We start from the raw sequence: 12,639 nt of genomic DNA, 5'->3' as shown, positions 1-12,639 counted from the left end.
AAAATTATGACTATCCAATCAACTTTAACCTTATATTTATATGGTAATTTATGGCTAATATTGCATTTTTTTTATCATGTACTATGGTAAAGGTCAGTAAAATTTAGCACATAATTTTATGTAATAAGTTAAATAACACCACTTAATGCCCATAGGTTAAATTACTCTAAACATTTTCTATACACTATACAAAAATATTTGTGGTTACATTTAACTTATTGACGTATAGCATATGATTTACATGTATTTGCAGCATATGTATTGATTAAGCTTCTATGCTTAAATCAAATAAAAAATAAAAATTGATACGTTCATAGATAACAAAATTCGTTTTGATGGCAAAAGAAAAAAAATTGTGGGTCGGACGAAATGTGTGAGTAATAATTAAGCAGACCTTTTATTTATTTTAAGAAAAAATTGTGTATTTCGATATAAATTAAAAATTGTTATGATGTTTATTCTACTATAAAAGAGGTTAATTAGTTTTAAGTGCTATACTTCCAGTGTCCATTAACTTTTGAAGACCTAAATGTAAGCACAACTCCCCATAACGAGAACGGATACATTTGTAAACACCGACTATCTATTTCATAAGATATACAGCGCCATGGGTATTATTGTTAATTTTATTATTGTATATATTACATGCATTTATTTCATTTTATACATTACATTTCTTTTGGTTACCGCCTTTCGTGTCAAGCCTGACATACGGGGTAGGGTGGTGTGTGGGATAGGGCAGTTATCTACAGATAAGCTCTTCATTTTAACCACGGTGGGAGGGCCAAGTTTTCATTCTGTGGGACCGCTACGAAATAAAAGTCTTCCCCAGGCTGGATTCGAACCGGCATCGGTAACGAGGTACCTAACGTGATACCTCTATTCCTACTCTGCTATAAATGAGATATTAAATGTCTATTTATTTTTTGGTTGTTTAAATCACCAAGCAATAAACTAATACGTTGAAACTTCTCTTAACGGACATCTCTGTGTTACGGAAACCCCTCTTATCGGGAATTAAATTTTAAGAGTCACCTTAGTATTGTTTTTTTACCAAACTTACAAGAGCATTTAGGAAAATTTAAGTTTTGTAAATATAAATTTAAAGTATACATTACGTATTTTACATATGTATATAAGTAATTGTTTAATTACAAATTATATTGCGTTTTTAAATAAATCAAGAAAGTAGCTTAGTTATTTAGCTAAGATTATTTTATTCTGAAGCTGCTAGGGAAACTAGGATTAAGAATAGCAAGAGAAAATGTGAGAATTAAAATAGGAAGTAAAACCAATAAATATCGTCAACAACGGAAGAATGAGGATGCCCGGATCTTAAAATTGATTTAATTTTCTTTTATAGCACCTCCGAAAACATATTAAGGGACCCTACTATGTCAGAAAACCAAAAAGTTAAAACAAATAGTTTCGCAAGAGCGTGATCACAAAACCGATTTTATTTTCATTTCCAGCAACTCCGTAAAATATACAGGTACCACAATATGTTAGAAATCAGAAACGTTAAATAAATCGATACGGAAGCGCTCAATCTTATAATCGATTTCATTTTCATTTTCAGCACCTCCGAAAAATTTACAGGTGCCAGAATATGTTAGAAATCCGAAAAGTTGAATAAATCGATACGGAAGCGCTAAATCTTATAATCGATTTAATTTTCAATTTCAGCACCTCCGAAAAAACAAATATTAGGGAATCCAATATGTTAGAAATCCAAAAGGTTAAAATAAATCGATAAGCAGGCGAGCGATCATAAAATTGTTTTTCTTTTCATTTTCAGCACCTCCAAAAACATATATAGGAACCTTAATATATTAGTAATCCATTATGTTAAAAATAATCGATACGCAAACGGGTAATCATAAAATCAATTATTTTTTTCATTCTCAGCACCTCAGAAATTAAGACATATGCAAGAAATAAGAAAATTTAAAATGAAGTCTTTACTTGGATTTTTTATTATATTATTTTTTGGTTGAAGCTAAAGATAAAATTAACTAATTATTTAGCTTCATAACTAAATGTTAGTTGTATAATCATCTTTCCCATGGGTGTCCGTTTATATAAGTTTCTCTGTATTACAAAACGTTTCAACATATTATCCCATTCACCTTTTATTATAAAAAAAATAAAGTAAAATATTTTAAGTTTTCATTACCTCATTCTCATTAAGTTGAAGGCAAAATATTCTCTCTCCGCTCTTTTAGCCTGTAAATAATAATTTCAATTCAATTAAAAAATTCCTTTTTTTCACAGTGCTTTAAAAAATAAAATGAAAAGTTTTTTTTTTAATATTTATTTATTGCTATTTACAACTGTACATTATAATACATTTAGTAAATCTGAACTAAGTTAAATTGGAGTGTTACAGGCGTGTAGAGAAACTACCCATTGGTAGCACTCTAATGACATTTTACATTAGCTGGTCTTGCGGATCTTCTTTTCAGGCGCCTCGAAGGATTGTCAGGAATGGAAGAGGATGGAAGATTAGAAAATAGGGGGTTTGAATGGTTAGAGAGTTTATAATGGAAGGAGTGGTATCTGGTTCGGGCTTGATCGGTTACATAGGGAACATTAATGTCTTTATGTATGATTTTATTTGTGACAAAGTAAGGAGCATTGAGGATTTTACGAAGGATTTTGGATTGTAAGGATTGAATACGAGAGGAATTCGAAGGTTTAGTGGAGCCCCAAAGCTCAACTCCATATTTCCAAATTGGCCTTATTACAGTCATGTAGATCAGTCTTTTGTAATGTGTTGGAACTTTAGACCGTTTGTCTAGTAACTGCAGTAATAGTCGAAATCGACGTGCAGTTTTCTGTCTTTTCAGTCTGGTGTGAGGATCCCAGGTTAATCTCTTGTCCAATAAAAAAATGAAAAGTAAAAACCAATTTCCATTTCAAAAATATAAAAGTGGGGAAGGAAAGAAAGACATCGAAGAATTTAAGGAATGGTAACACTATTGCGCCAGGTAGCACTGAAGCACCCAGAAAGGTTACAGTGTCTTGGATGAAAAGGTACAACGGAAGGTTAAGCTGCCAAGAAATGAAACTAAAATGGTGGATGGAGGTTATTGGGTAAGGTCAAATGAGTAGGGGAGAAGTATGGGCCAATCACCGGCTTCCTTCTATTTCTGTTTACATTTCAGTTGTAGGGTTATTGTAACTTATGACACGGATTTCTTGATTAAACCACTAATTTCTCGAAAACGCTAAAATAGGTCTTCATTGATGATGAATCAAATTATTGCAAATATCATTTTCTATATTTTGTATTCAATGAGGGCGTGGTCAACTCTTCTCTTTTCGGCTTCACTCTCCCTTTGAAAAAGAGTAGGTTATTTCAAACCACGTGAAATGTGGTGAAGGTTACCAGACATCGTCCGTTAGTGGAAAACTGTTTTAAGAACTCTTCAAGTGAGTTTCTTTTTTATAATTGCATCGAGCCCGGATAAATTATTGTGAAATTGGACAATACTGTTTCAGCTTTTAACAGACGTTCTTTCACAGGTAGATATTTAAATGCTTTATGAAGTAACATTAACAGATATTTTCGCTCATCAAATTACTGCAGATGTTAACAAAGTTTAACTAATATTTTCTAGGTGTAATATAATATATGATAGGTATAGTATATTCTAACTAATATCAGTTGAGGTGCTAATGGGCCAAACTCCCAGAAAGTGTCAAACGCCCCATGGCCACTTTTCCTAAATAATGTGATCAAAACAAATATGTTGATAAACTATGAAACATTTTCTACATTCAACATAATTTAATAATATGATTAAATAACTCTAACATTTAATTTAAAGACGAAACATCATTCCCTCACCTTGTCCGGACCCAATATTTCCGATTTAGCAGGTCTCTAAAAAAACTTTAGAAGTTGATTGCAAATTTAAGACAAACAGTACCATTTATTTAACTCTTAAAGATCGGGTTATTTAATCTTAAATTAACATCATTTTTATTTAGTACTAAGTAGAATAAAATAAATCTGTATCCGTGGTTTAGTGGCATTTGGTCACTTCATGAGTTTTCTCAAATGTTTATGGAATCAGCTTTTCCTTGATCACAATTTTTCACGCCAGTTCCATGTTGAACTACTAGTTTATAATCTATTAGTGCATGTAACATATGCCTAGGTTATAGTTTATAATAACCGTCGTAACTAGGCAGTCGTCTATAACTTCTCAATTCGGGAAGACAATCAGTGAGTCTATATTTTTATTGTTTTGTCATTATTACGCATAGAGTAAGAAGTTTAATTGGTTTTTAATCAATATATTTAGAACGTGTTGACTAGTTGAATTGTTTGTATGTATACAGTTTTGCTGAAAGATATGAAAGCAATACGTGAAAAATGTGAAATTTGTCATTCATTCAACTTATCATTCCTTCACTCACTTCTTATCCCTTATTTAAGATTTATAAACACATTACCAAGGTAGTAACGAAAAATATATACCTTTCTCGATTTCGTTAAATAAACAGTTGAAAGTGGTTGTTACAAAGGGCGAAGAGGGGAAGAATACTGAGTTGGTTGAGAGGTGTGGATTACTCTCAATCAAGAAATAACTTCTGTAAGATTTCCGAAAACGATAGTACTCAACATACATGGAGGACTACATTTTTTTTTTTTTTAAATTGCCTACTATCACTCACAACCCCTATAACAAACCATTGTACAATGACGCTAAACATACCATTCATGCCTGACATGATCAAAAAACAATACATAAATTTTCGTGACTCACTAGTAGGACACCCAGATCTACTGGTACAAACTTATTGAAACGCTACCACAGAATCCTACAAGACTGAAACAGGGATCTGCTACATTGTTATATTACGTGTAATACACAAGGAGTGACTTCGTTGCAAAGTTTCTCGCATCAAGTTTACAAGTTAATTCTATAGAGGATGTTTTTTCAATGGATCTCAAATTTACAATAGAATTCAATAGGCAAAAAAATATTACTTTTTTAATTTAATTTATAGTTGTATATATTTAAAGTTAATTTTTTTTCAAATTTCGTTCCTTTTTTTTATTTTTAGCTACAGGATTGAAACCGAAGAAGCGTATTACGAGGCATAAACATAGGCGTAAGCGATGTAAAGGTTATAGACCAAGAGGTAAGAAGACCATAGGTTAGCATTGGGTATTATGGTAATAGAAATTTATTTAATTTAAAAAAATACTTTTCGTTTGTCATCAAAACATAATTAGTTAAAGATATACCTTTTTATTCGTTTAATCTTCCCTTTCCTTTAAAAAAAAAAAAAATAAATAAGGTGTAGAATTCCAAAACCAGTTAAGTCCATATTCCATCTTTTTCAGAGGAAATTAACACATCCTGAAAATTGCACAGTGTATCTGAATATACAGTACATTTTTATTGAAATTTAGAAAATAAAAATCAGCAAAACCATTGCGGTTTCGCAAACTGCTCATTAGTATCTATTCCATTCTTTTCGTGTATATTAAAAAACCGTCAACAGAGCATAGCTTACTCACCATTTATATTGAAAATTTCAAGTTCTAAGAATTAATTGTATTATCCGTTTGATAGGAAAATGTCATGGGCCAACATATTAAAAAAATGCTAGTCACCAATATCGTGAACTCACTCCTCAAACGAAATTCCAAATTAAACATAAGACAAAAAGTATGACAGTTTGGACATAAATTAACGTTCTCTGTAATCAGACTCACTTGAAACGACTTAAACCTTACGGATAAAAAACATACCGATTTATCCACAAAGGAACAATACTACAAGACAAAAAATTCCCAGAACAGCTATACACTCTATTGAAATAATTACTCCAGCACCGCTCATTAAGGGTCGGAAGTCGGAAAAGTGTTATCCGGAGAGGTTCTATTCACCTGTGGAGTACCCCAGGGGTCTGTGCTATCTCCAATACGTTTCTCAGTATATACGGCTGAAGCTGTTAGAGCCAACTATGACAAGGCTAGTTTAGCCGCTTATGCCGACGATATAGCCATCTACAGTAGTTCAATGAATGCAGAAACAGCTTGTACGGAAATAACAAAGAAACTGGAAAGACTGAATATTACAGTTAATCCCAAGAAGACCGAATGTATTACTTTCTCCTTCCATAGGAACAAGTGTCCTCTCCCTAAAATCTATAAGACGATTTTAGGTACGAGATTAGACCAGCAGACAGCACAGTATATCAGGGTGTCACCGTTGACAACTACCTGACGCTAGCTCGCCACTGTAAAATCGAGCAGGTTAGGACCAAGTCTTATAGACAAGAAAAGATATTTGTTGGTTCGTTCTTCTCTTCCTGTAGCTCTCAACACGAACTCTTCCAAATATGCACCAGTTTCCTTTCAAATGTCAATAAACCCATCATCAACGATATCCATATCCAATCATGCTCATCCTTTTTGCTTGGTATCGATGTTTCTGAGCTATAGCAGAAGAATGGTCTAATAAGTTATATAGCAGGAGTTTAGTTGTTCTGAACAAGATGATGCTCTTCAGATTATGCCGCAACATACAGAATCAGCGATTTCCTAATAATATATTTTTATACTTTTTCTTTATAAGTGAGGAAGCAAAATTGATAGATAACTATTTACTATACTACCAATCTTAACTCGAAAAAATATACATACATCTTTTTTTTTTACATAAACTATAATAAAATATAAAATATCCGTAACCAACGAGGCCTTTTCCTAATCGAAATTTCGAGGCTCATGTCAACCTCTCAAAATGTATTAAGTCGTAGCTGGCCAGATGGTATGGAAACCCATTGTCCCCTCTCTATTAAATTATTTCTCGAATAGCTCTAGTAAAATTATTGATATTTTTAATGATAATAATAATTGATAATCCGGAATAATATCACGAGATTGAAAAAAAATAATAGGGAAAATGATATTCAATTATTTTCAAACAATTTTCAATAAGCGCTGATCCCTCTAATAATACTTTCCAAACTTTAATCCTGGATTGGCTACCGATACATTTTTGTGATTAATGGATTACAAGTTGTGTTACCATTCCGAAATTAATTAGTTTTCTTTTTCAGAATGGATTACCTAGAAGGTATGTCGTGGAGGTCTCCAGACTCCTTGAGGCAATGGTTCAAGAAATTACAATGCATCTTCCCCGGAAATTTTACAAGGAATAATCTGGCGCCTAAAACGACGAAACTGCTTCAACTAAAAAGGCAAAGGATAGGAAGTGGTGTATTTAATAGTCAAGAAAATTTAGACGTAATAATGCACTCACTTCGCAGAGACCTGGTCAACTTGCTCAGGAAATCCGAATCAAATTATTCAATCACACTTCTTATATATAAGCTCAACATGCTTGACAATAATATCAGAGAAATCTGCCGTTTCCAATTCACTTGGATAAATCAACCTTATTTGAATATGGAGAGTCTCAAAGCTAAAGAAAAAGATATCACCAGGTTAATAGAGGAAATAATGGATGAAGTATATGATGCACACAGTTCCATGAGGAGGAGAGCGAATCATTTCCCATATAACGAACGAAACATAAATTCTATAATTAGTGTACTAGGAGTTCTAAAAAGAGAGGTTTGCAACATGATCTTCGCCATCATAACCTCTATCCAGCACCGGCAAAAGAGCAAAATTTACGGAACGATTCATACACCTTCCAATACCGTTGCAGGTAAATATTTTGAAATAATTGAAAACAGTATCAAATCTCCATTCCCAATTGAAAGTCCTTTCGAAACAAAAACGATTCTAGAACAAAAAAATAGTAAATCGTCACAAGTTTCTCTCCATAGTAATAAATCATACCCTTTTCTCGAAAGAAGTAATGGGCGTATATTTTCTTCATTACAGAATATTTGTTGTGGATTTTCCGGTAGTCAAATGAAGGAAAATTCTGATTACTTTAACAGAGCCGTTAGAGAAGATATTGCTAAAGATAACTGTCATTTTTTCATTAATGACAATAATACGAATGGACGCGGTGATGCTGATGAAAATACCAGTGAAAAAAATGGGATCACCTTTAGAGAGATGCAAGAGGACTCAGTGCAATTAAGCTCAAAAGATGAAGACAATCCAGGAATCTCAAAAACTCTTAGTGCGTATATTGCATTCGCTGACAAAAATAAAGCAAGCTTACTTTCCTACAACAAAGACCATAGCAGTTCTAAAAATATTAAAAAAAACTGCGGAACATTTTATATTAGAAAAAATTGCAATCAGGAACAAGAAGACACACGAGCGTATCTATTCGAGAAGAGAAGCAGCAGGCTTAGTTGGCCAAGTGCTACAGTCGTTAGGGGCATCAAATCTGAAATGAATTTAGATGGATCCGTATCATACAATCGATTGGGAAGGAATGAAATATACAAAGATTACTATTCTGAAGATAATATCAGTGAAAGCGATTCTGATGAAAGTTATATCAGTTGCGCATTTGACGATTTCCAATTAGAAAGGAATTTCTTGGATCATATAAAAGAAAAATACCTACCGGAAAAGCTATACAAAAAGACGCCTGACACGGGTAGAAACAATACAAAGAGCTTCAGCTGTAAATCGCCAAAGCTATCGGAAATATTCACAGGACCGGTAATAATCGAAAGAAAGGAAAGTTGTGTGCCAGAAGTTTACCATAGCGTGGAATCATTAGCTATAGAAAGCAACTGCACAGAGGAAGGAAGCAACAATGAGAAGATGGTAGAAAGGAAGAATACCGATCGGGCCATCGGGACAAAGAATGGAATGGATCTCAAAGCACTAGGATACAAGAAGCATAGTAGTGAAACCATTTTCGACAAAAATGAACCTCTCAAAGTTCATAGCGCGCTAATGGATTCTTTCAAGACACTAGCCCTGAGCGAAGACTATGGCGGCAATGATGCAATGTATGCAGAGTCGATCGTATCATTAGCCTCCATTGCTACGGAAACGGAGGAAGGGAATGACAAAGATAGTGCCAGTCTCTCCAGCTACAAGTCTTTGCAACAACGGCCATTCCAGTACATAGTAGATTCCAGCCCAACCTTAGAAGACTCTCAGTACTCCGCAATCTGCCTTGCCCTACCTCCCAGTAGTATTAGAATGGTCACCATTGGGAATGAGATAAACCTTCTGGCCATAGAAGTAGACAAAATTGAAGGACGGCCTCATTCTACATAATTATAAAATATTTATGGCTAATGCAAAATTGTATTACATTCAAAGCTTTAAAATATTTTTTAAAATCTTGAAAAATATTAAAAATGTAAACAAAAATCCCAAGAAAGTGTTTAATGTAAGCTAATTATTTCCTTACATTCCTATAAAGCATCAGTATGAGCTACAATCAATAAATAACAAAGCTTTAAATTACACAAGTTCCAGCTCGACAACACAAAAAGCTTTGTATGAGCCTTTCAGTTGATAAAATGGCTCACTCATTTTCAACAGTTTTCAAAAAAAGAACATTTGATCATTTTTCTTATAGTAAAATTATTATATTTTTCTGTGAACAAAAGTATGGCAGAAAATTAAAAATATAACAGTTTACAATTTAGATTTAGCTCTAAACAATATATTCAATACTACATTATAATTGAATCAGTATTAAAAATATAAAATCAGATTTTATAAAGTCATTCTGTTAACAGAAAGGATCATACATAAGTAAGGACTATATTTTTCCATACAAAAAAGCTGATTGTTAAAGAGGAACTCAACTAAGAGAGAAAGAATAGAATTTATTTTTATTCAGGGTTCTGTCTTCAAATAATAATATTTTTTCAGAGATTATGTGTACCTTTGTTAGGCTAAAAGAACAAGTTTGTCACCTGTATTCATTAAAGATAATTTTTTCAACTAATGTGTATTTACTCAAACATAAATGAATATTGCTTATACCGGTCTAGTGGATGGATAATTAAACAGATAAAGAAATAATTTTTCACACATAATACTAATTATTATTTTATATATAATCTTTTTAACTTCTTGAGACTGGTATTTATTTTTTAAATAAATCAAATGGTATCCTTGTTAAGTCTCAACACTCTTTATTATACCATACTAGTATCTTATACTAGTATATACATCTTTATTATACCATACTAGTATCTTATACTAGTATATACATCTTTATTATATCATATACTCTATATTGTATAAGATCATACTATATTATGATGTAATAAAGTGTTGAGACTTAAGAAGGATATCATTTGATTTGTTTTTAAAAAAACTAATTTTTATTATTTTACACCTGGCTGGTAATAATTTTAAGTATTTATTTTTTTACTTCTTTCTATTTCTCTTCAAAAGTTTTCTAGTGTCTGGTAGTGGCTAAAGGAGACACCTTTTACTGCCTGTAGTTACCATAAAATATACTTACACCTAAAGAAAAGCTGACAAGTCATGCGGATACAAAACAGTGTTAAGCAACAGTGGGCACATCAACATAAAATGAACTAAGTGTGATCAATTTGAAAATTAAATGGATGAATTTTCAGATTAATTAATTAGAAGTAGAAGAGATCAATTAGCTTACAGCAATTTGAACAGAACAGAAAAATGATATGATTTTAAAACCTTTTTTAAAAAAGGTTTTTCTAGGTAGGTAGGTAAATGGAGTTGAATAAATTTATGAAATTTATTTTGACGATGTTATCTGGTTGTTCGATTATAATTGAAATTATCTCTGAATTAAAACAGATGTTTTTGGACAGTGTGTAAAAAAAAAAAATTAAGTTAAAAAGTGTTGTGAATATTTTCTTTCTATTGCAATAAAAAAATTGTTTTTGTTTCTGTTCTTTGAGGTTTGTTTCTTAGCCCAGGTAACACAAGACAATTGGTGTCAGAAGCGGGATTTTGGGGTGTGTATGTCAACTTCTGTGAGAAACGTCAGGACTTCAACTATTTTTACGACAATATAGAGAAGAGATTGTGTGGCCCTTATCTGAGGCAGGTGCATGGAGAACAGTTCAGAAAAATAAGGTAGAATCCTGGGAAATTGATGCAGCAACTCGAGGGGAAGTTTCTCAGCTGGAGGAGTTGATTAATGTTATACGTTTCCGAGGACGTCCAGGAAAACATTACTGTCGATATTTTTACTGACAGGGTGCGTGATCTGGACCTACAGCAGAGCTTGAGATTACCCGAGACCGAAAACCCTCGGTGAAAATGTACTAAGTCCCCAAGATTTCGAAGTAGTCAAGAAAGGTATACAAGAAGATATTGGAGTACAATATAGTCGAAAGCTTACACATTAGGAAACCTGTAGGAGTGTGGATAGTCATTGTCGCAATAGAGATTATTCCAGGATATTAGAAAGGGATAGAGATAAAGATAGAAAGGATAGACGAAGACACAATGATAAGAGAAGGAGGTTTGATGGAGATGCTGACAATTAAGTTGGAGAAAGAAGGGAAGGAAATAACTCTTGCTGCATGAAAGATTGCAGCTGGAGAGAAAGAAAGAAAGAGGAAAAAATATAGATATAATGAAGAAAAAAAGGGAAGTATATTAACAGACGCAAAGTATGTAGTAGAAGGAATGAAGAAAGGAAACGAGAAGATGAAAAAAAAAACGTAATAGAGCTGGTAAAAATGACTCAATCAGTTCAAGACATGGAGAGCACCATAATAATGATAAAAAAAATTGGAAAATCAGAAAGTAGGAGAAGCATAGAAGTACTAGAGACTAAAGACAAAACTAAACAAGATTTCTTTAGCCATCATAGGAAACGTATTCCAATATCAAGGATGTGAAGATGGTTCTGATTGGGACGAACAGTTTTTAAGAACGGGGCAGTGTAACGATGTTAATTATCGATAAATTAAAACAGATGTTTATGGACAGTGTATAAAAAAAAAGTAACTCTGGGTTAGTTAAAAGTGTTGTGAATATTTTCTTTCTATTGCAATAAAAAAATGTTTTTTGTTTCTGTTCTTTTTGGTTTGTTTGTTGGCCCAGGTAACACGTGACAATATATTTGAAGATAAATTTATATATTTTAGGAATAAATATAAAGGAAAACAAGGCTTTTAATAAACCATAAATACGGGCGATAGCAATTAACTTATTTGAAGAAAATAATTGTCTTTGTTTAGATTTCTGTATAAGCAGATCCTGGAGAAAAAAAAAATATCAAAAAGTCTTATCCATTAAATATACAATACAATAGGGGCTTTAATTACTGCATCCTTGATTAAAAAATAGGTTATGTTTCAAAATTTAAGTTGGTTAAAGTATATTATTTATTCAGATGGGCATTTTCAATATAGTTATTTTATATAGTTCTATATTTCAAGGACATTGCAAATTATCTGTATGCTAGGATGTATCATCATACAACACACATTTTCTATGTAACTACTACTCAAGGTTCTTTAAATCTCCATGGGCTACTATTAAAGCTTTAAATATTTAAGTTAGGTGTATGGAATCCAGCACCCTTCCCCTCAGAAAATTACTGTGTCCACCATCAGTTATACTGGAGTTCAGTCTGACGGTATTAACTTCTCAATTAATAAATACAACAAAATTAGTAAATTACAGAAGAATACTGAAACATCACTAATGACAAAATCGATTTGAAATAGTATAAAATTTATTATTTTGTAGGAAGATAG

At 32.4% G+C, this 12,639-nt stretch overlaps 1 protein-coding gene across 3 annotated transcripts; it reads left to right on the top strand.

Moving 5' to 3' along the window:
- Positions 1–213: 213 nt before the first annotated feature.
- Positions 214–9,871, top strand: LOC106686346 (uncharacterized). 3 transcript variants are annotated; one of them, XM_014429581.3, is made up of 3 exons: positions 214–373; positions 5,080–5,157; positions 7,090–9,871. In XM_014429581.3, the coding sequence occupies exon 3, from the start codon at positions 7,091–7,093 to the stop codon at positions 9,191–9,193; it is 2,103 nt and encodes a 700-aa protein (XP_014285067.1). In that variant the 5' UTR covers positions 214–373; positions 5,080–5,157; position 7,090; the 3' UTR covers positions 9,194–9,871. The 3 variants fall into 3 exon arrangements, with proteins under 3 accessions (XP_014285067.1, XP_014285068.1, XP_014285066.1); XM_014429582.3 differs by having other exon boundaries at positions 5,080–5,172; XM_014429580.3 differs by lacking the exon at positions 5,080–5,157 and having other exon boundaries at positions 241–373.
- Positions 9,872–12,639: the final 2,768 nt, after the last annotated feature.

The sequence above is a fragment of the Halyomorpha halys genome, unplaced genomic scaffold (genome assembly GCF_000696795.3).
Source record: "Halyomorpha halys isolate HHAL.00 unplaced genomic scaffold, Hhal_1.1 Scaffold810.1, whole genome shotgun sequence".
NCBI lineage: Eukaryota > Metazoa > Arthropoda > Insecta > Hemiptera > Pentatomidae > Halyomorpha > Halyomorpha halys.
This window is presented reverse-complemented; position numbering and strand designations above follow the sequence as displayed.